General features: G+C 44.7%; 2 protein-coding genes across 3 annotated transcripts in view; one reads left to right on the top strand and one right to left on the bottom strand.

Annotated features, from left to right (window-relative positions):
• Nucleotides 1–2,778: 2,778 nt before the first annotated feature.
• On the top strand, nt 2,779–5,313 carry LOC146182410 (uncharacterized). Its single transcript, XM_084577499.1, has one exon. The coding sequence runs from the start codon at nt 3,289–3,291 to the stop codon at nt 5,221–5,223; it is 1,935 nt and encodes a 644-aa protein (XP_084433625.1). The 5' UTR covers nt 2,779–3,288; the 3' UTR covers nt 5,224–5,313.
• Nucleotides 5,314–5,810: 497 nt separating this feature from the next.
• Nucleotides 5,811–23,450, bottom strand: part of LOC146182407 (uncharacterized) — a 119,683-nt gene continuing 102,043 nt past the window's right edge. For both annotated transcript variants that reach the window (XM_084577496.1, XM_084577497.1), the window contains exons 7-15: nt 20,140–20,220; nt 15,799–15,885; nt 13,857–14,037; nt 12,789–12,895; nt 11,663–11,747; nt 9,978–10,562; nt 9,233–9,513; nt 7,119–7,241; nt 5,811–6,765 (exon numbers count right to left, since the gene is read on the bottom strand). In XM_084577496.1, coding sequence (XP_084433622.1) covers nt 6,429–6,765; nt 7,119–7,241; nt 9,233–9,513; nt 9,978–10,562; nt 11,663–11,747; nt 12,789–12,895; nt 13,857–14,037; nt 15,799–15,885; nt 20,140–20,220 — 1,867 coding nt within the window. In that variant the 3' untranslated portion in view covers nt 5,811–6,428. The remainder of the gene's footprint in view (nt 6,766–7,118; nt 7,242–9,232; nt 9,514–9,977; nt 10,563–11,662; nt 11,748–12,788; nt 12,896–13,856; nt 14,038–15,798; nt 15,886–20,139; nt 20,221–23,450) is intronic.

Raw genomic sequence — 23,450 nt, 5'->3', positions numbered from 1 at the left:
CCTTTCCCTTCCTGTGAACCAATACTATTATTACGAGCACATCGTGTTATATGATCGGCCTGAACGCAGCATCAGCGCCTGTTTGCCTTCTTCGCAATGCGATGGCGAGCGTACGTTCCTCTGAGGCAGCACTTCATGATTCGACCCGCAAGCATACGGCCGTGCCAGCTGCACATACGGCTCTCGATGGCCGTGAACCCATTATTAGTTCTTACGGTAGCTTTAGTATTACCAAGTTTGCTCTTTATTCTAGTGCGCTGGGAGTCATTCTTAGAAAAAAACTAAGGTAAGGTTTTACACGGCTAAACCTAAGTAGACAAAGCGAGAGCGTGCGACTCCTGGGTGTCTGCGAACCTCGATCAAGGACACCACATCTGGATCTAGACGACACGAAGGTGTCGAGGACATTTTGAAGGAGGGAGGTTATGCGTAGATATTAGCCATTCAGCAATACCGTTCTGAACTGGCACTCCAGGCAGTGACAGCAAACACTTGTAGCCATTGCTAACACTGTAAAGCGGGGCTTGAGCCTTAAATTAACTGTCCCTTATAATTATAGATGACAAAAATGTGCAGAGGGCATTTTGAATGGGGAGGTTACAGGTGGCAAGCCAGGTGAGCAGTGGTGGCAGTGGAGGGAAAGAGTAGACAGTCGACGGGAAGCTTGTGGTATGATACTGTGTCAAGCCATGATACAACGTTGACATGTACCGGCATGAATGAAGTTCGCTAGGTGTACGATGCCGAAGCGACCGCCCGGCTAAGCGCATCACACATACGAAGAAGCAGGCGGCGCGAAGGCCATGTGCCGCCAGGCTAGGCACGCTCAAGGTCATAGAAACACATGCAGACCAAGCTACGGAAGAGCGTAGTAAAGCTAAGTCAGTGCTACCGTCCAAAATGCAGGAACCGCTGACCTAGAGTTCAAACGAACAAGAACTTTCAGGATTTCGGATATTTGAACAGTACAACGCACACTATAATAAATTAAATTGCGGTGCGAAAACACCAAATTTCGGATATTCACAAAGCCATTTTCGAGAAATAGCAAGTCGTAAGACAGAGAAGTTCTGCTTAATGGCGAAATTTCAGCCAATTTAATGCTATTGGCGCACCGTGGCGCAGAAAATCTCGTATCAAAATGGCGCAGTTGCCCTACCCTGCGTTCGAACGTGGTGGTCGAACGCCCACTATGAAATCGGCTTCCTTTCTTGAGAGCCAAGAACGCGTTCCAAAATCTGCGTGCAGTCCTGCGGCCGTAGGGTCCTCCTCTCTGTCTCGCCACATGCTCCGCACCGTGGTTCTCAGTCTGCAAGGATGTGGGTTCCTGACAAGTCTTTCAACTTGACCGCTAGCAGCGATCACAAGTCGTTCTCATAACACAACCCGTAAATATGGCAGAGCAATGCGCAGAGCTTTCTCCTACTCCATTAAAACTTCTTTTTGGGTGAGTTGGTGCATAAAAGTTATAGCGGAAACAAGACAACCACAAGGCAACAATGCATATACGTACACAAGCGCTAAAGCATTAGTACTTGTATGTGTGTGTCATCTCCCTTTGGCTGTCTTGTTTGGGCTTCAACTTTTTAGTAATACTATCTCCCACTCGCCAAATTTGTCTCTTCTACTCCCAAGCACACAAAATGCGGGGGAGGGGGATTCTGCTTAACCAGACATAAAATTTTGGTTGCACATTTTGTTCTTGTTAATGATGCATAAAGCAATAACTACTGTACATGCGTCATGCTTTTGTATTCGCCTACAAGCACGAAATAATTTATAACTGAATTTTATTCTCTCCCTTGTTTCTGTTTCACCAGCTGAGTGATGGCTGTGATGTCAAAGGGGCATATAAGTCACCCAAGGGATGAAAAAACTACAATACAATCACTTCATTGTCGTTTTGACTTAGCACAACACTAAAGTTAGCCAGCATCAAAACCTGGAATCACAGGGAGTGAAGAAGTAATGTTTATATCGCAGGTTTTTCATCCTTCATATGACCTATATGCGATTTTGACGTCATTTAACTGCTTGGTCGTTGAAACCAGAACAGGTGAGAGAAATTCGATTACAAATTGTTTAGCGGTCATAGGCAAACATAATGGGATGATCTACGAATAGCAATGCATTACGCACCATTACAAACAATAAAAGGCACAAAAAACAACGCGTCTATACTCCTTTAAATGGCCACACAAAGGCGTGGCTTTCGTCGAGGCTATGTCTACTGCTAATTTATGACGCCGCTCAGAGGTTCACCCTATCATACATGCAGAACAGCCGGATTAGGGCGCCTCATTGTTCCAATGCTGGCCATCAAGGCACCTTAAAGCGTTGCCGCAACAGTAAAAAACGCTCCAGACTGTTCGGCGGCAAATGGCTGTGAGTTCATGCTGACTGATGCGCTAAGCTGTAAAACTTAGCTTACCATTTTTTTTTTTATTTCAACATTACAGCAGCTGTTACTGCATTAAGAAGCAGACGAGTAAAATTAACCTCTGAAATTTTAATGTCGTGTACCAGAGCTAATAAAAGAACTATTTTGAAAGCTGTTGAAATTAATAAAACAGCTTCTGCACACACCAGTCACGAAAAAATTGTCACTGAAGAGTTTTTACACGTATCACTGCAAAAAAAAAGATGGCAGAATGATTCACATTAAGTTTGTAACACTTGTTATTTATAGTTTCGTTACAAGTTACTAGCAAGACCAAGGCAAAAAGCTGCTGTTTGCAAGTTCATACCAGGCTCAAATGCACTGTTTTCATGAGTGACACAGTTCATTAAGGGGGGACACGGGTCTTTGGGACCAAAAAATGACCAAAAAACCGATTTTCTGAAAATGGCATTTTTGGAATCTGTGGCTATTAATCTACAAGTTCACCAATTTTCTTCTTCCAGAAGTCAGTATTTTCAGCATAATAACGAATTGAAATCATCGCGCGGGCTGAATTTGCGCAGCAGCAGACGATAAAACGGCACATTTTTCGTTGCGCGCAACTGCCGTTCCGCCGGACCGATCTCGGCCATGTTAGGCTCATTTGAAAGAGCGCTTTCTGGGTTTCAATTTCCCGCCGCTAGCGCTTGTCTGCCCTCAATGGCCACTGAGAAAAATAACCACAAAGAAAAACGAAAACGCGGCGTCTGATTCGCTGCTGAGCGCACGTGACTGCAACTGAGCCATCCGATTGGCTGATTCTATCGCACGTCGTCTGCATGCGGCGGGCCAGCAGCCGTTGAAAGCGTCCGAGACGCCATTTTGTTCTGAGTCGAGACCGAGGCGAGATGATGCCCCTCAGTAAATTCCGCTCGCGCCACAAATTCGGCAAAAAGAAGAAGAGTGCGCGCGGCGACAACTTTCGGAACCGTCCTGCGGCACCCGAAAACTCCGAGGATGTGCAGGAGCCAGCGGCAAGTCAAGAAGTCCCCGCGGACGAAATAGGCCTAGCGAGCTCGGCGGCGCCTACGCCCAGCGGACGCGTCCGCCACGACACGACGATGCTGCAGCCTTCGGACTTGATTGAAAAGAAAAGAAAAGCCGAAGGAATGCTGCAGGAGCTGGGTTCAACCGCAGCGACGAAGAGGAAAGCGGATTTCATCGCCACTTCTGACGCCCGTCTTCTTGACGCGGCCGGCGGTTGCCGTGCGGACGATACGACGTTCACTGTTGTGAGTTTGGAGTCGCTGAACGAACTGTTGTCTGCTGTGAAGTGCAAAGTGTGTGGCGGGGATGTCCATATTTCAAAAGGAAATCGTGAATATGGTCTAGCCGTTAAACTCTCTCTCGCGTGCGTGATTTGCGGGGACATTTCATCGGCATGGAGTTCGCCGCGCGTGCAAGGCAGCCAGAAGATAAATCCGTTTGCCGTGAATATCCTTGCTGCACGCGCGATGCAAAGTACTGGACATAGGCAAACGGCGCTGAATGATGTGTTTGCGGCGATGAACATATCTCATCGTGGCCTGCACACGAAAACGTGGCAGGACTACGTAAAGAGTAAGCTGACGCCCGCAGCAACACGCGCAGCCGAAGGAGTGTTGAAAGACAGCGCCCGTTCTGTTCGGCAACTTTATAACGAGTTGAACCTTGACAACCCCGGGAACATTTCTGTCTCTTTCGATGGTTCATGGATGACCCGGGGTCATTCATCCCACATCGGTGTCGGCGCCGTAGTAGAACTTTTTACTGGACTGGTACTCGACTATGTAGTTTTCAGTAACTTTTGTGCTGGGTGTGAGCGTGGGCCTAAAGAAGGTGATCCGTCCTATGAGGCGTGGAAAGAAAGCCACTTGTGCCAAAAGAACACGGACAAAAAGTCCGGTGAAATGGAAGTTCAGGCCGGACTTGTTTTGTTTGAAAGGTCACTGGAGAAACATGGCCTTAGGTACACGACCATGCTCTCAGACGGCGATAGCCGCACATTTCTTGCATTGCAAGAATCAGCTGTGTACGGCTACATCGAAATCAGCAAAGAAGATTGCACAAACTATGTGCAGAAGCGGATGGGAACGGCCCTACGCAATGCAATTGCCAAGCATAAAAGTGATGCAAAAGAGAGCTTGAGTGGCAAAGGAAAGCTGACAGGCGACCTTGTCACCAAGTTGACATCGTATTACAGCTGGGCCCTGAAGTCCCATGCTGGAGATGTTGGGGCAATGCATAAGGCAGTGATGGCTACCTATCATCACGTAACCTCCAATGATACCGTGTCAAATCACACCCTCTGCCCGACAGGCGCAAACTCGTGGTGCCGCCAGAATGCTGCTGCAGCCAAGGGAGAGCCTGCTCCCAAGCACAGATACAGTTTGCCACCACATGTGTGCAAAGCACTTTTGCCTATTTATGAGCGTTTGGCAGACCCAAAGCTGCTGGAGCGGTGCCAGCAGGGAAAAACCCAGAACTGTAATGAAAGCTTGCACTCCCTAATATGGTCACTCGCACCAAAGGAGCGCCATGCGTCACTGTTCTCCGTTCAAGCAGCTGTTGCGGAGGCTGTTGTCCGCTTCAATGCAGGAAACCTACAAGCATGCTCAAAAATACTGAGTGAGCTAAATATGAACCCTGGCGTCCAGAATATCAGGAGGATGGCTGAGAAGGACAGGCGCCGAACAGCCGAATCAGTACGCAAGCGTGCCTCTGCGGAAAACATGCATCGGGCACTGAAAAAGCGGCATTCTAGTCAGCCCAAGCAGTCAGATTACATGCCTGGTGCATATTAGCTGTCTGCAAGTGTAAATATGTATATATCTTTTTGAAATTTTGAATAAATTGTGCCTAGTTTGTTTTTTCCCATTTTCTCAAAACTCAAATTTTGGACACTTGGCTGGTTTAGTTCGTCGATATCTCTGCATCTAGGACAGATAGAGATGTAATTCCTTTTTCTAAATAAAGCTGAAGGTGCAGTGAATGCAATGATCGAAGCAAAATTCTTTATTCAAGCTTCAAAAATTTTTTATTTTGCCAAGTTAATTGAAGCATGATAGGCACGTCTTGAAGGACAACTTTCAAAGTGCAGCAAAATTGCTAATAAGGGTAAAATGGAAAAACTGCTTTGATCATTGCACTCTTTGGTCATTGTACTGTATCGCCATGCATTAAAAATGATGTCTTATAGAGGCATTTTTTTTGCGCGGAAGTACTAATTAAATGGATAATTAATACTATTATCTCGGGAATTAACTGACATAGAGAAAAACAAGTTACATTTTTGAAATCAGCATAAAAATCTGAACAAGAGGGTATGATTTTATCAGGATTGGCTTTAAAATAATGAAAATAGCTCTAAGACCAGTGTCCCCCCTTAACATGGGACACAAAGACCCACATGATAAAGTGTAAACCATTAACTTTCTTTCTTGCAAGTCTTTTTGTCTTGTGTTTGCGAATGTTTCTTTACCCGGAAAAACGACCCTACTTGTGATACATCTTTAAAATGTTCTCAGCTGGAAAAACTTAAGTGGCATTATAGACCTGTGCGGGGAAAAAAAAAAAAAGGAATGTGTTGGCATGGAAATGGTGCCTTGCTGAAGTGAGGGTGAAGCATGCTTATTGCTCATCGTTTTTTTTTTTTTTTTTTTTTTTCCATTTTTAAACGCTAAGACACCTCTTGCCAAGTCGGTCATGATGCTTATTTTGATCGCAGCAGGACATTGAATCCCGCCCCTCCCCCACTCCATCTGCCTCAATTATTTCCTTGGTGGCCTTTACGAACCATCTTGGCATGGAACAGAGAGATCATGCTCGAGCAATCCAAAGTTCTCATGTGCTCTTGAGATACCATGTTGGCTACCTCATAAAATCATGACACAGCTTCCCTTTGCTGTAGACAACGAGAATCAAACCACAACTTATGTGAGAAGAACAGCACTGTCCCTAAGGCACACTGGCTTCCATTTCGGAAGCCCCAGGTTTATGGTGCTGCGCATCAGAGCAGCTTAGGCAGCCTCCTGAGTGCACTGATGTCGAGGATGCGCTCCATACTGTCACCGGCATCTGCTTGCGCTGGTCTGGCATCAGAGGCAAGCCCGTAGTTTTGGAGGTAGGCACGTGTGGCCAGCGAGACTGGTGTCCTTCCCTTGGCGGCAGGGCACGGGGATGTCGGTGGGAGGCCAGTCCCCTCTGGGCAGTACTTTTGTGCAATGCGGTCCACTTGCATACTGAGGTCGTCATGACCTCGTCTAGGCACACTTGACCCGAGACGAGACACCTCTTCGTACTCGAGTCGCGGATGGATGAACGTCTCTGCCGCTGACTTGGAATCCCTGCGATTCACAGCCCGATGTTTCTGATTCACAACTCTGCGTGCCTTTACTAGCTACAATGGCGCGCAAAGTAGCCACTGGCCCTGGAAACTTAAGTTACTGTTGACATTAAATCTATTACAGCTAGGCCCGGATAGTTTTTATGCTGTTAACAATTGCAGGCTCTTGTACAGCAGAATCTTGACGTTACAGGCCGCATGGGCTGGTGCAAAAATTCTTAATGGATCATTGAAAACACAATGAATAAATGCTTGTACTGTGGCCATACAGACAGCTTCTTTGAGAGAGCCCATAAGGGAGTTGTAGTTCACCAATTTCTCGTGGACAAAAGAATATGCACAGCATGTACGCACCTTTTGTCTGCCCTGTCCTGTGGTACAAACGGGTCATCCCTGAATGAGACTGAGGATGTGAGGACTGAATCTGAAGGTCTGCTGTGGGCAAAAGCAGGCCTTGGTAGTGGCTCAGGGGGCTCTCTGAAGTAGAAAATCGCCAAAATAAAAACGAAAGGTGGAAAAAAATGAGGCATAATAGGGGGCTCTGTCAGCAGCATCATCATTATATGCCACTGCAAAAAAAGAAAAAGAAAATTTCCCGGTGATGTCAATCACTTCAAGCCTCGCAGATTTGAAAAATCATGACCATGCCTCTGGCATGTGGTAGCAGGCAGGTTACAAGGTCAGGCACAGATTAACCAGCGGTTTGTGTGACATCACAAGACGTGACACTATAACAGAGTTCGGAGGAACTTTCAATTTGGGTAGCTTGTTTGAGATGGGAAGGAGAGATGTCAATCATCGCCTGACTTGGGATCCCTTGGAACCCAAGTCAGGCAAGCTACTCCTATGCTGTGCAGACATGTTTGTACGGCTTGTTAAAGCGGAGTTCCTATGTCGAGTGGGTTTTCACATATCTTATGGTGGTACGCTCATGAGTTGTGCGAGATATTAAAGGCACAATTAAGGGGTTAGCGGTTAAGTGAGTAACAAAGCACATGCATGAAAGAGGATCTGCAAAGGAGAGCCATTAATGCTGTTAAAGATGAAGCTTCCCATAAAAACTTGCATACAACATGATGTTTTTCACCACTTGTCTCCTCGTATTATATGTGGAGCCAAACAATTTTCAGCTTAAATTTGCAGTTACAGTTCTAGTTATTATTCAGTGCTATCAGCATGAGGCTTTCTGCAAGAGGAGGTGCTATTTAGCGGTGGCATTGGCTGGCTGTTTCAATGGTTTTCGTTTCATCATGCTGACCTTGTGACCGCACTGCTTACGACGCGCACGTGACTGGAATTGGGATGCGCACACATGGTATGGCGTCAGGACCGCGCAAGCAGCACAGGGCATTTTGCATGGGTCTTTCATTCTCAAAAAGCCCATCGGTTGCACTTTCGAGGGATACTGAATGCATTTGGCAATGCCGAAGAAGAGTTTCTACGGAAAAATGTCTCCATCAAGGGACTCTTAGCAGGTAGTACACCAAACAAGGATGATTTCTACACACCCAAATTCGCAAACACTTCCTAGGCACGCACGCCAAGCACTTCTGCACGGTGCGAGATACAATAGGATGCGCGGGTAGCGTCAGACGCGTGAGTGCAGGTTGTTTACGCCTGGCAAGGCGACCATGAAATGCAGTGCAAACTCTTTTTATGAGCTTTCCTCGCTCGCATTATATACGAAAACTTTTTTGCAGTTTTTTGTTATCCCAAAATTCCACATCGAATTACATGTAGGTCTGCATTATATATGGGATTTCTTACTGAAAAACGTCCTTAAAGCTTGTCAACTCCCAAAGCGTCTTTGTCAACCCAGCAAATCATTTGCACAAATCTCGATGTTCAACTCATTAGCATCCACTTCTCTGACCACAAGGCAATGATGGTTACACTGAACTTCAAACTTTGACGACACCTGGGCATCCCATATCGTCCAAGTCATTTAAACAGAAATTTTCACAAAACTGTAAATATTCAAGATGAGCAATAATATCACTCATTACTTTAAATAGGCAGCAACATAATCATGTAGCATGCTGTAGAGAAGTAACGCTCACACGTAGTATGTGCCTGATCATGTGTAAATGCTTTCATTTGCTGGCTGCAGTATTATAACTTTAAATATCATGCTCAAGTTTAAATCACTTGTATTAAGCCTTTTGTAGCAGATGGCTTTTGAGTAGTTTTTCGACGTATCCACTACGTAGCCAGTGATGGTAGGTAGAGGTCAAGGTGCCAGCTACAATTGCTGGCTACCTTGAAACACTATTTGAAATCAAGTACTACAGCATAGGCTTGCAAGCATACAGCACACGTGTAACAATTCAATAGATTATGGCAAGCTTTTTTCTAAACAAAACCGAAATAGAAACAAAATAAAACTTAAAATTTCACTTGATTTTAGAGTGTGCCTTTGCCAAGCACGAAACTTTAGTTCACTGTGACCCAAACTGAATGGTACCTACCTTGGCGACACTAAGTGGGCGGGCCTGGGACTTGGCCTCTGAGGAGCCGACTGTGGCTTCAGCAAGTGTGGCGACTTCTCAGGGAAGAAGAGGGTGTAATCGGTGTCGCGCTCTGGGACCTCCCGAACAAGCTGCACAGCCTGCTGACGGTAACCACAAAAGGTGCAGCGCTGGTTGGCAGAACCCTCAATCGCCACCTTATCCGTCTGTATGGACCGGTGCACAAGTTTGACATCGGAGGCCGCTTCCGTCATGGTGGAGGCTTCACGCGTGAGCTTCTCCTGCCAGGCACAGTAATAAAAATAAGTCCAACTTTAACACACGCTATGGCCCTCTATCATGGTCTAGTGAGGCAAGAACAATCAGACATGCCAAATGCTTGTGAAAGTGAACACTAACTGAAGGTCTCCGGAATGGCATACCTGACATTGACCTTTGAGTCACGTGTCTTAGATGCCCTTGACAAAAAAGAATGCATTTACAAAGACAAGGTATGGACCTCAGTTCACTATTATACGCTTATTATATTCGCACAGTATAGGCCACTTTTTGAATGTCCTCTAGTAAGATGCATGGATTCCTTTTAGAATCATTTTGATAAAGAAAAACTGCTTGATAAGGCCTGTTTTTTTTTTTTCTCATCCTATTCTTTTTTACCTGACATCTTCTTTGCTCTTACTAACTTTTACCACCATAGGCCATCATGTATAGTGTTGTACACTTTAAACAGAATGAATTTGCTCACTACGCCTCTTCGGCACAGCCCGTCTTCTATTCGCTGAGGGGTTGAATCCGGTGTCTTCAAGCGACCAGGTTCTTCCACAGGGTTCAAAAGGCGCTGAATCTGTAGCCTCAACTCCTGGAGCTGCTCGTCCTGGTGCCTCATCCGATCATAGACTGCAGCGGGCACTAGGTCTTCCGTCGAGTGGTGCTCGTTCACCGAGGAAGGCCAGTGGTGTTGCTGAGGTGACGAGAACTGGGCCACTACCACATTCCCGCAAGTGTCGAATTGCTGACCCTGGCCTTGCATGGGAGTTGTCACAGCTCCGTAGTGAGCAGTTGCCATAGCTCCGTATTCAACAGCTGCCGCGGCTCCATACTGTGCAGTAGGGGTAGCCACAGTAGCCGTAGCCACAACAGCAGTCTGAGCGCTGAACACACCGTTAGAAGACTGAGCAGCAAATGCTCGTGTGGCGGTCTCTAGTGAGTCAGTGACAGGGGTGCGGGTAGCTCCTAGGTTCGCATACGCGTTTTCCGACCTCGACAGTCCTGAAGCTAGGCCTACCGAACAGTCGGAAATGTCAGGCACGGTCGGGGCCATGTTGAACGCCTGAAAGAGAAAACAGAGAACAGCATTTGCAAACAGAGTCTCTTTAGCGTAAATTTCTGTAAATTATATGCTGACAGAACACAGGCATCAGTTTGAATGAGGTGTGTTTGACTCAATAATGATGATATAGTAACTTAGCTGTGTGCAGAAAATGCAACATACACAATCAGCGCAAAATGTTCAGCAAAATCAATACTACTCACTGACAAGATTTCAATCAAACGGGCTCACTAGAACTCGCTGCCAAGCATGTCTTCCCCCTGCTTCTGTCTCATTTTTATACTTCCTGTTTTTCATGATAATGAAATGCTACTGCGTCGATGCTTTCCGCAATAAGGTAGGCGCAAGTGATTGTTGTCCAATACGAGAGAAGTCAGGTGGGTTTACAGCTTTTCTCACAAAAATACCATCTCCACCACAAATTAGACTGCAAGCACCTAGCAGGATAAATACGATAAGCCAACAAGGTTTGGGAAATGGGGTATTCACTGGGCTATAAAGAAACCAACATTAATCGAAGTCACGGAAACCACTAGGTAGTCTTATTTCGTTTTATCCAGAAAAGAAATGTGATCTAGTGATCATTTCAGGAGCACGCGATATGAGAAAAGTCGGAAGAAAAGACAGCATGACATGGGTGGAAGCCAAACCCATAACCTTCATTGGATGTTGCTTTGCATGGTGGTCCACTTGATTCTCTTGTATACTAATGTGTCAAATCATCAACTACTGCAATGTGAAGGAAGCCAGTAGTCAGTCAATAACACATAGAAGAGCATAGGGGAACATTTTATTTTCATTTAATAGCAGCGTTAATGGAAATTAATCATATTACTTTATGGCTGAAAGGCAACTGATTAAAAAGTAGTATACTACTGCAACAGTTGCTTTCCTCCTCTTAATAAAAATAAACACAAAAACCTATATATTCGTTATTTTTGATCATGAAAACAACAAAACAACAGTGCAGAAAAGGTTCCAGAGCATCCTATTCACGAAAAGGTGAGAATATACCATAGTCCCGCCTTTTTTCGGGAATCTTCTATTATATGTTGCCAGTAAGCCCCCAGCATCACCTTTCTGCTGGGGAGCCAACCTACCTGATTTCTTGCAGGCTGAGGTGTAGGGACCCAGGAGTCGCGAGACACAGCACTGCTCTGCTCCAAGGGGGCTGCCAAAGGTGCACTGTTGTAAAAAATGAGGAAGGGGGGGAGGGGTGTAGCACAGCATCACTGATTAAGTTCTTTAGTTCCTACCAGCACGTGTCTGTAGATCTCTTTTCAATGCAACAGCATTAAATGACCCACTATCACAAAAACTCACCGTTTATGCTGTCAATGGCCCAAGAACCACGAGAATGCCCACCAGCAAGTCTCTGCAGATCGCTTTGCAATGTGACATTATTTAATGCCCCACTCTCCTGAAAACTGAGTGTTTATGCTGCCTGGGATTGAAGAACTATGAGCATGCCTCTGACAAGCTGTGACGGGCTGGCAGGTGACATAGCACTGATTGGTTGGTGGGTTGAATAGCATCAAGAGAACACCTGACATGGCGGAGTTGGCAGGAGATAGAAATCAAACCTGGGACCATTGAATCCTGAGTTTGACACACTACCTCTCTGCTATGAAGGGACATTCGTATGTTTTGGTTGAAGCAGACGTTTATATCTAGTATGTCGGGTGGTCTTTCACATGATGTAGTAGCTTAGGACAGTATGCTCATGAGTATGAACAAGATACACTACAGAGACAAAATTGAGGAATTAATGATTAAGCAAGTTAACGAACCGTCACACAGTAGCTGGGGGATCCAGAGCTATTTGGAACTCCTCGATCACATTGAGAGTCGCACCTCTTCTGGGTGACTTCAGTGAGAAAGCAAGAATTCGTATTGGAAACACGTCTTCACGACCTCATACAAGCCCCTTGAGTAATGTTACGGCCAAAATCTTCTGCATTTTGATAGTTACCAGGTAATTTTTTTTTATTGTACTTAACATGCACAGCTTTAGCACTTCTTTACCTGCGGCTTGCTGCTTACATAGCGCAAGAAGCAGCATACTAAAGCTGACTACGTTCTCTAAGCTCTTCAATTTCTCCCTGAGGCAAGAAACAATGAGCCTACAGTTCAAATAGCTTCTGACAAACAGAATTTCTAATAGAAAAAAATTCAAATAGAAATCAAATAGAATTTTTCCTCTCATAGCAGAGAAACAAAACCAACCGAGTCCTCAGCAGTTCCTTCAAGGCAGCATGAAATGTCTCAGATGCACTACCGGAAAGCACTTTTTCGAGGTTTACGCCAATCGTTTTGTTGGAGGCTGACGGAACCTGTAGAAAGAGAGAAAGAAACAAGGACAGAAGTCTAAGGGAAAAGCATGTTACCAAGACTAAAAAACAACAAGGGCTCAATGAAAGAACCCAATCAGCACAATATGGCATGCAAGAAACTTGGACAATACACAGCCACCCCCTGATGTATCCAACTCGATGAGAATTGAGAAATAGTTAAATATACAAAACAAGATAGCAAATAAGATTACCTACAACCTAGAGGTAAAACTATGATGCCCTGACACTAGGGACATCCGTTCTTCAGCGATCTGTTACCTGCACATGTTGAGCAGCGCACCGCTCGTTGATCATCAGTAGGCCTAGCCTGCCTCACCCCTGCATCAGGTGCCTTGTAACTAGCAACTGCTCAGCAAAAAAAGGGGTAATTAAGTTACCAGAGCTCTATAAGCACGATCACATTTCATTAGAAAGACGCTACAGTTGGGTTTCGCAACACCTTTGGCAGCAAAGCAAGCATGGTGTGAGCCACCTGTATCATTCGATCTGCCAGGTTGGCCACATACATTTCCAGCTTTGTACCAAATGCCAGCTTCTCATATGACAGCCGTTTTGTATGGAAAATGGTGCCACCTGAAAGAGGCTCTATGCACTAGAAGTGATCATAGGAGTGCCGTTCGAAGTGCCACTTCATATATTACACAGCTTTTGTCCACGAAAGCTCAATAAATGGGTTCAGTAGAGCTATACTTTCACAACAAATTTTTAAGGGGATTCTTCAAGTGTTTGATATAAACAAAAATTCAATATACCCGGGCTCGATATCTCCGGGGTCAGCTTATATATGCAACCCAGTGTGGCTGTACAACAAATGGTTCAGCAAGAAAGGACATGTGTTGAGAACGAACGAAATCAGGCAAATAGTTCCACGGTTGAACGCCTGCAGCAGTCTACTCTAGGCTGGCCCAGAGATGGGCGCGAGAGGGATTCCGGAGCGCACCCTGGCCACAGATGTGGTAACAGCCCCGTGCCACAGCTGGAAGCACAGGCTGGCCGGATTCGGACAGAGGCAGTTGTAGAAGAGAACCTCCTCGGGGGTCACGCCGCCCCCAACGGCCACTGATGCCGCCACAGGCTGTCTCGGACTGGGTAGGACGCACACGGCAAAGATTTCCTTTGGCCTGCAACAAGTTCGTACGTGGTAGTGTGATCGGTTGTACCCACATTACACATGCGACAAGAATAGCACTGGAGCTGCATATCACTGAGGTCTTAATGCAATTACTGAAGTGAAAGCAGTGAACTGACTGTCATCAATAAGCTGACAGCAAAAGAAAAAAAAGTTTCACTAGTCAGCCTGTGGTCCTGAACACTGCATAAATATATTTCTTTTTAAGGCTTAATAAATATATGCTATATATTTATTCACTCAGGTAAGTCCTACTCCAGTTTGAGACTATTTTGTTTGAATTCTTCTCTCAAAAGCAGATGTCCTCTGTATCATTAAGACTATGGGAGAGGCCGCAATGAGCTTAAAATCCATTGAAAGATAGAAAGGAGACATAAGAGGCGTGAATCTAAACGCCCTTTGTATGCGTGTGAGATTTCTAGTAATAATTTCTGACCCAACGCTGTATAGAACAAGTGTTCCAATTCCTGCCAACATCAGCCAAGCTGTCAACAATGCCACTGCAAGACATGTCACATTAATTTTCAGAACGCAGAAAGCAAAGCCTAAGCGACATTAAAATGGAGGAAATACAAGACAGAAAACAGCGAGACAATATTGGCACGTTGTGTGCTCACCAACTTTACCGTCACAAGTAAAGCCCCAGTTCAAAAGAAGAAGGCAAGAGCAATGGGCAGTTAATACTTTACCAAAGATTGTGAAAAAAGGAATAATAGGTGACTTCTTCCAGTAACGTAGTGGTTTCAGAGCTGAGCCCATGAATAGTTGTGCGTGTAAACTTAGCTTACCACCCAGCTTGCGTGACCTGCATTCCGACCTGGCAAATCTTGCACGAAAAGAAAGTAAATGCTCCCTGCACAAGATTAACTAGCACGCACCGGTAACGTAATTGGATGCTTCATTAATCAATGAAACAGAACTTGATAAGCTTTATTTTTGGAATGTTATGGAAGTCAAAGAACTACTCAAAGGTCTGCCCTTTCAGAGTCAGAATATAGCTTGAATACAGTAAAAACCTTTCACACAACCTGCACGTTGTGGTCCTATCAGAATATTCCCTGCTAATCTCATATACAAGTCCTGCTAGTTACAGCATTGATTTTCCCCAACTTTCTATGCTTAAGAGTATGCAAAATGTGAGCATGTTGTCTGTTTATAACTGGCGCAAAAACCATAGAGCTTTATAGTGACACACAGAGATGTCTAGTTAACACGATGCACCACCAACCTTAAACAATCACTTAAGAGGGCTCCGCTGCGGTGGCGCAGTGGTTAGCGCGTTTGACTACTGTACACAAGAATGCGGAATCGAGTCCCAGCTGTGGTGGCTGATTTCCAACAGGGGTGAAAAGCAAGGCATCCGTGTGCTGTGCAATGTCAGTGCACGTTAAAGAACCCCACGCGGTTGAAATTTCCAAAGCCCTCCACTATGGCATCTCCTATAACCTGAGTCATTTTGGGATGTTAAACCCCATAACCCAATCAACTATTAAATATGACACTGAGACCGCGAGGACAGCAATATGCGATGTCATTTTCGTGCTTTCTTGACATAAGTACACATAAAGAAATACTGAATCACGATGATTCTGAGCACTACAGGGTTCTGCCGTGCACAGATTGCATGGCTCTTTCAGGGAGAAAAAGAAAAAACAGCACTGAATCTCCAGTGCAAAGCACAAAATGCATTTAGTAGTATAGTACTATACTTACAGATTCCATGTCGAGCTACAACAACGGAATATTCACTCACCTTGAAGACAACCTTTGGCTCGTGGCAAACTGGGCACAGACAAGCCAGATGAAGGGATGCTCGATTGATGCCACTCCACTTATCCATCTACACAGCCAGGGAAGAGGGGGAGGATCCAAGTGACTTACAATATTGTCCCAGTGTTGCCAAAGTGAACACGTCTGACAATAAAAGACATGCAAACTGGTCGAGGTTGCTATGCTTGCCTGTTGGGGTTTGAAAATATAGTAGATACTCAACTCTGATCAAACGAGAAGCATTTGCTGCTAGATATTTGGCCACAAAATAATTAACAAGCTGCATACCATATCAGTCCAGTTCAATGAACCCTTGCAGAGTAATTAGAGCCTGCCCTTGTAATGAGGACAGCTCAAGCAAAGCACCAAGATGATTGTAATTTCATCAAGGAATCATGCAAACAGAAGCAAAACACTGCAGAATGAGAGATAAGCTAGCACTGATTCGCTTGCCAATGCCATGCTGTGCTCAGTTGTACCCCACAAAAGTGAAGACACTTCAACCAGCAAAAATCTTCACTTATATATATATACCAGTGCCTTTACCACAGACGAAACCAGATAAATAAAACTCAAAAGCAGATCCCGAAATAGTTATATATATATCAATGAATAAGAAATAGCGATAGGTAACCTCATCTGCAAGATAGAAGTTAGTTAGAAGTAAGATGGTTAATATTAAGGCGAAAGCCTTACTTGGCTCATAGTGAAAATCTCGCGTGGGCAAGATCTGTCCGAGAGATCCGTTTCCAAAATATGACCGCAAGATTCCGTGGGATATCTGCGGGCTCCTGTCTAAACTTTAAGAAAAATATCATCCTCCGCCGGGAATCGAGCTCCTACCCCGCCAATCACCAGCTGAGCACAATAATCGACTATGTCACGCCAGGCAGGTGAGAAACATATCTCAGTTCTCCTTGTCTAGTGTTCCTGCAGCGTAGGTGCACGACGATGACACCTTCACACCGGTCTCCAGGAGGGAGAGTAGTGCACGCCATCTGCCACCAGCTATGAAGACAGACCAAGCAGTGTAACAAGCATGCACCATCGTCACCGAGTGGAGCTACTCACTTCGAATCCAGCAAGGAAGAAGCTGCTGTTCTATACAGTGTGATTAACAGGGTTCTGTCAAATAAACACTACAGTAGAACTGATCCCAAAGGCTTTCACCTTATCGGTCTTAAGGGGCCTTAAGCGCCTCGAGAATTTTGTTACCAGGACACTATAAATAGAATAATTTAAGATTAAGATACACTTTGCTCCCCAATGCCTTTGGCAGAGAAGCGACGGTTGCCACTAGGCCACGAAGGTGAACCATCTTTGTGAGCAAAAAGCGATGAGCCCCTTTAGGCTGAGGCTGATAAAACTTTATTCAAAATAAGTAGGAGGAATAGGGGAAGTCAGCTAGCGTGCCGCAGGCCATGGAGACTTTTGGAAACGACGGCCCATTTGACGGCATTGAACTGAATGCCAGGGTCATCGCTGGACCTTAGCTTGTCCCAAGCTTCTTTAGAGGGATCAGGCAAGAGTTCCGAGGGAGGCTTATGGGCTTTGCACACCCAGATCATATGCTCAAAGTTGTCTTTCTCCCCGCAAAACCGGCAGAAGGGATTCATATCCTTATTTATGAATTTTGATATGTAGTTTGGAGAAGCATGGGCACAATGGACTGTGTTCAACAGATCAAATATGCAACAAAACTCTGCACAACTTTCCTATACTTTTAGAAACGATTTTCGAAGACAATCTGTGAGTTGGGTGTAGAAAATAATTCAAAGCATCCAGATGTAATATATTTGGTGTTGACTGTATATCACTTTCTGGCAACGACATTCCTGAAAGGATGCTGTCAGGTAATTTGGATACTTAATAAACCAATATAGTTTTAGTTTAGAAAAAAAATGCTCAGAAATACCCTTCATGGTGCTCTAATAACTTCATTACGCTTTAAAGATATATTTCCAGTACTAATTACTTTTTATGTTATGTTTTCAATTCAGTTGAAGTTTTGTGCAAGTGTCATATGAGTACATATATAATGCACTCCATAATAAAACAAGAGTAGGAAGCTTGGGTATTAAAGTTTTGCACATACACAACATTGTCTGCAGCCTCCGTGTCATTTAAAAGGCAGGAAAAAATACGCACGTGACAAAATCACGTGGCAAAACCCCTCATGTAGTTTCGCCACGATTCTACTTCACACTGCCGTGTGCTGTGACCATTAGCCCACATTTTTTCCTTCCATGCCTATCACTCCTCTTTCATTTCTCAGCAGACCTCACTACCTTCTTTTTACTTCATATCCAGAATTTTTCCAATTCTTTTTTTTTTCCCGTGGGCCCCGAACCCTTTGAAAAGTTGGATTCCCAGTGGTTAAGCCTTTCATGGCTTTCCAAAAAATGCCTTTCATAGCCCTCCAAATTTCAATTTGCGAGAGTGCTGGCCTTGCGATCACACGGTTACGCGCCTGCTTCCCCGAGGTTTCCTAAACAATGCAGGTCTATGATTTCATCATTTCATGGGAAGTATGTTGCCATGGCAACACAGTCTTCACTAAACTGTTTCACATTATTAGACACTATACAAAACACACCGAGAAAATTTGGGCGAAAAAGAAAACATGGCTAACTTATACAATCTGCTGTCACAATGAGGAAGTACATTCCGAGTTAAAAGTGGTTGGAAAAACAGTATTTTAACATTTGTCATCTGTAATTAGCTCATGTGCAAGGTACTACACAGCGGTCTATGTACGTTGTATACTTTGGTTCGTCATGTTAAGGCCAGGATACATAGTATGTTTTTACCGCGTCAAGCCGGCATTTTTCGCCCGACGGCGTGCATTTGACGCCCGGCGTCGGGAAAAATGCGCGCCGCCGCCGATCTGGCCATGCCAGATATTTGACGCGCGGACGGGGCGATGTCCTCTTGAACAGGAAGCTGCTAACGCGATCCAATAGGAGCGCGGAAAGCTGGCATTTCCGGTTTGAGCGGCCGCTGTCAACATGGTCGCCATGGTCGATGAGGTGTGTGGCAGTTTGACCGCAGAAATGTGGGTATCGTGAAAATAAACGCCTAATCAAGCACGAAATGTCACTTTTTTTGTGAGTATACGACCTAATCTTGCATCGTAATGTATGTATTTTCTCCCTGAAGCGAAATGTGTAAAAAAAAAAAAGAAAAAAAATTGTGCCGCTGGTATCCGAGCGGGCATTCCGTGGTATCTTCGTTCGTTTGAGCGCGCCAAATCCTTGAGCGACCTATGCACACTTTCTAAATTTATTAGAGTAGCGTTGGAATGAACACTTTCGCAATTTCAACACAGGGAACAGCGTCGCTTCTCTCACGTACCTCGCTCTACGGTTATTTCCACTCACTGATGCATTTGCTTTTGCATCGAGGGATTGCGAAAAAAAATGCCGCACGTATTCCGGGCTTTATAATAGGGCAAGTTCTTTGAGATATGCGTCATTTTGGGACATGACGTTGCAGGAGCATTAAGTAACAGTGAAAATGTGCAAGGCACTTAACTGATCAAAGGTTGGTTTTGAGTGGGTGTCAAATTTATCACTGGTGATGATATGTATTGTTCTTTTCTGCAATCTAAAATGAATGTTAGTGTTAGTTTGCATGGTAGTGCCCCAAATTAGAAAGCAGTAACTCGAAGTGGAAAGGAACAATGAACTGTAGTGTAGCTTTTTAGTGGATTAGTTTTCGTGTGTTTGACACTCATTTGTCCCCCTTTCTTTCTTTCTTTCTTTCTTTCCAAGTGTCTCTTCTGCACTGACTTCATGATGTAACTTTATCAGACAGAGCGATCCTGCACACTAACTAAAACTATATTTCTTATTCCCAACTTGGTACCTTTCTTTTTTCATTTCCACAACAAAAATTATCCAACATTGACTTGCATAAAGGCATACACAAAGTGCTTTTTGTTTTGTTTTTCCTTAGCTGAAAAAAAAAACATAACTGCAGGTTTCTATCAAAAAGATAAAAGCAGCATGAATTTAAAAACATTTGCGTCCTTGCTTATTATGTGCAAGAAGTATGAAGGTGTGTAAATGCACAAAGCCTTGCCCAGCACCCTAGGGGAAAGATTCCAGTAACCTTAAAGTTTCTTTTACCCTTGGGAAAAGAGTCCAGTAACCTTTAACTTACTTTTACTTTAAGGAAAAGATTCCAGTAACCATCAAGTTACTTTTACCCTAGGGAGAAGATTCCAGTAATCTTTAACTTACTTTTACTGTATGAAAAAGAGTCCAGTAACCTTTAACTTACTTTTACCCTAGGGAAAAGATTCTGGTAACCTTTAACTTACACTCCAATGAACCTCAAGCCGCCGTCCTCAAGTTGGTGCTTGAAGTGAAAACATAGATGGTCCCCACAGAGGGTCACAAACCTGCAAATAAAAACGAAGTGCAGAAATTACACATACAGCAATGCTTTTTATTACGCACTCACAATGTCACTCATGACAAATACAAAATTGTAGCACGCATCACAAAGCAGAACTCCACTGCGTCATACCAACATTCTTGACACTCACATGAGAAGTATGCAGTTCTATTCAGCGTACATAAAAACCCATTGCCTTTAGACAGGTCAAATATGCAAGCTTCCTTGGCAGATTCATCGAGAACTGATTGTGAACAGCCCATCTACATTCTATCGCCTATGATATCTAATTGTGAACACTTTCTAATAAAAATATGCAACAAGGGTGTGTCCTCTTTAATCTTAACTTAATTTTATTCTGAAAGACCCCTGGCAACACGTACATGTTCACAGGAGAAACACGAAGAGAAACACAGAAAATATACTAGATTGCAGGTGGCTTAGAGCACACTGACACAAGCATACCAGTATAAAATGTGGCTCATGTTGACAGCTAAGTAAGATGATTAGTAACTCAAGACATGCAGACGTCCACAAGGGAGCATGTCGACCAAAACTTGCTTGGGGTGGTGCAAAAATGACATCCTCTAATGGAGTGAAACTTATTACTCGCCTCGTAACAGATTTCTGAATGTGCATGAGGCCTATGAAATGTAGCACGTTCTGTGGACAGCAAATAATTCTTTGAACATTTTTTTTTTTTTTTGTATTTCAGCAACACACGTTGCTGGGCTAGTTGGTTCTGCATGGCACAGCGGATGCATTGGCAGATGTATTGGCATCCTCTTTTTGTGCACTTCCATGCACCACACTGCTTCTTGAAGTCTCTAGTGTCCTTTCAGTGAAAAATATAAGAGTAGTTCTACATTCCATTCCAATTGTTTGGTGCCTCCAATTGTTTCGCCTCAGTATTGATTAGTGTCAAGATGCGCCCTGAATGGCCGGAGCTTGTAGACTGCTCTGTCAAGCGTGCCGCTATTTTCGGACGGTGGTGCCATCCATGGAGGAAAAAGAAAACTAGGTGGGAGTCAAGGAGAATTGCTAAAGCCTAGTCATAAAAGATATAATGGAAAGCATCATGGGGAACCGGCCGATACGTATTTGGTTGCAGTTTTGCATGCTCTGCTACACTACCCCTGCGCTTGAAATTTGAGGCATGCACTGCGCCCACATGATGGAGCTTTGGACCTTTTGACGGGTCGATACACGAGGGGCTGCCGCCGCACTGCGCCCGTGTATTTCGCGAGGTGTGGTTGGGTCCACTCACTTATGCCACGAAATGCTGTGCCAAGATGCAAGAACTGCATGGGAAAATACTGCCTAAGACTTTCATTTCATCGGGGAGCATCTTGCTATGTGCACACCTTGAGAAATTAAACCTGTGTCGGTCAGGGCAGGTGCATGTACTTTTTAAATAAAAATCGTTTCAGTTTCATTTGGGAAATGCATAGCTCAAAATGCATCATGTGTTGCTGCAACCAGTTTTCCAGGCATGCAACATCAGTTCGAATGCGTAGTGTTCGTGATGAACCCGTAAATTAAAAGGTTACCTGCAGCTCTTTCCAGTATGCCTATAAAAACCGAGTACAATGCAACATTTGTGCATTAAGCAAATGAGGTGTTACAAACACTAAGCAGACCCCTTCGGTAGGCCTTCCACCAGAGCTACAGGAGCATGCCTAGTCACTAAAAGCACCGTGTGCCCTGCTGGATTTGAGTCTGGCAACTAACTATGTAGGATAAATTCCTGCGGAGTATGTACGTGCTGAAAAAGGAGGGTACATGAACTGAGTGCAAAGTATGAGGTACCACTGCCAACCATGACAAAGACTAAAGACACCTGCTGGACTACTTCGAAGGTACGTGAACACATGGCAGCGGCGGAGACCAGGCGGTGGCGAACTGGTGCAGCGGCCAAGCCGGCTCTTGGTATGTACTCCACGCACGAGAGCGACATCACTCAGGAGCGGTTCTATGACAACTCCCTGGGGAGCGCCCTGCTTTTTGAGGCCCGTGCGGGGGTGCTGCGCACCAAGAAATGGCGCGCGCGGATCGAAGGCAAGGACAACGCGGATGTCTTGTGTGCGGTGTGTGGGCAGGAGACAGAGACGATCGAACATATTGTGTTGACTTGCGAAGTGCTCATGCCATGTCAGCCTAGCGGGTCAACTTTGCCGCAGGAGCTGGGGTTCACGTCTGGACAGCCACAAGGAGACGCTGCGGTGGACAGTGATGCGACACAGCGAGATGAGAGGGCTGTGGCTGTGGAGACAACCAAACGACGCCCTGAGAACTGGATAAGGCTGACTAGATAAATAGTGGTGACATTGCGCCATGGCAGGACAGACTCCGTCACAGTAGGGAATTGACTTGACAGGGACCTTTCTGGTCCATTTGGTAAAAAAGTGAAGCCTCAGTGCCAATACAATTCAATCCAATTCCCAAGATTCAGTGTGCACAAGAGCCGCGAGAGAGAGAAGGCAGTGGAGTCAGAAGAGGTTGGCCTGTGAAAGCCATGCATGTGGTGTCATGCTCCTTCTATTTTCTTCCTTCCTCTATGGCGCCATCTAATGACCAAGTTTGGTACAACCACCATTATGGTATGTGCAGTCGTATATGCAGAACAGGATGCAAATGGCAAACGTTATCATCTTGAAGCTTTCATATTCATAACTTTAAAACTTTAAAATTGCTGAGCTAGAGAAAAAATGACTGACAATTTTTAGTGTGGTTAAGCCAAAGCGAATTAGATGCACTAGTACATTGGGTTACACTTTAGTTTTGGTTTCAGTTCGAGGCTTAGTTTCCAATTCAAGCAGACTAAGCAGACTACAAAGATCGCATATTCAGTGAGTGGGGAGATTTGTTGTGCTCTATAATACTCTGGTGCCACTTACACACCTTCACAGAGCAGCACATTCTGTATCAATTTCTCACAGATGAAAGTTAAAGATGACAGCATCTAATGCACAGTGTAAGAGATTGGCAGCTATACACGCAGGATGACCGGCACCGGTAATAGCAGTGCAGTGATCTAATGCAGTGGACAGAAAAACTGATTTGTTCGCACCACCGCGAGTACAGCGTTGAGCTTCGTATGCAACTAACATTGCAGGTACTTGCTCGTGTAGTTTATTAATCTACTCATTTAATCACTAGTCCTTTATTTGTGCCTCTAGTATTTCACTTGTACTATCACATACCACATTACGTGAAAGACTGCCCGATGTAGAT

Source organism: Amblyomma maculatum, chromosome 8 (assembly GCF_055883805.1).
Source record: "Amblyomma maculatum isolate TAMU_Amacu chromosome 8, ASM5588380v1, whole genome shotgun sequence".
NCBI classification, from domain to species: Eukaryota; Metazoa; Arthropoda; class Arachnida; order Ixodida; family Ixodidae; genus Amblyomma; species Amblyomma maculatum.
Note: the sequence above shows the minus strand (reverse complement) of the source record. Positions and strands in the feature narration are given on the sequence as shown.

Coding starts and splice junctions, on each gene's coding strand:
- LOC146182410 (XM_084577499.1), top strand. CDS start 3,289: ATGATGCCCCTCAGTAAATTCCGCTCGCGCCACAAATTCGGCAAAAAG.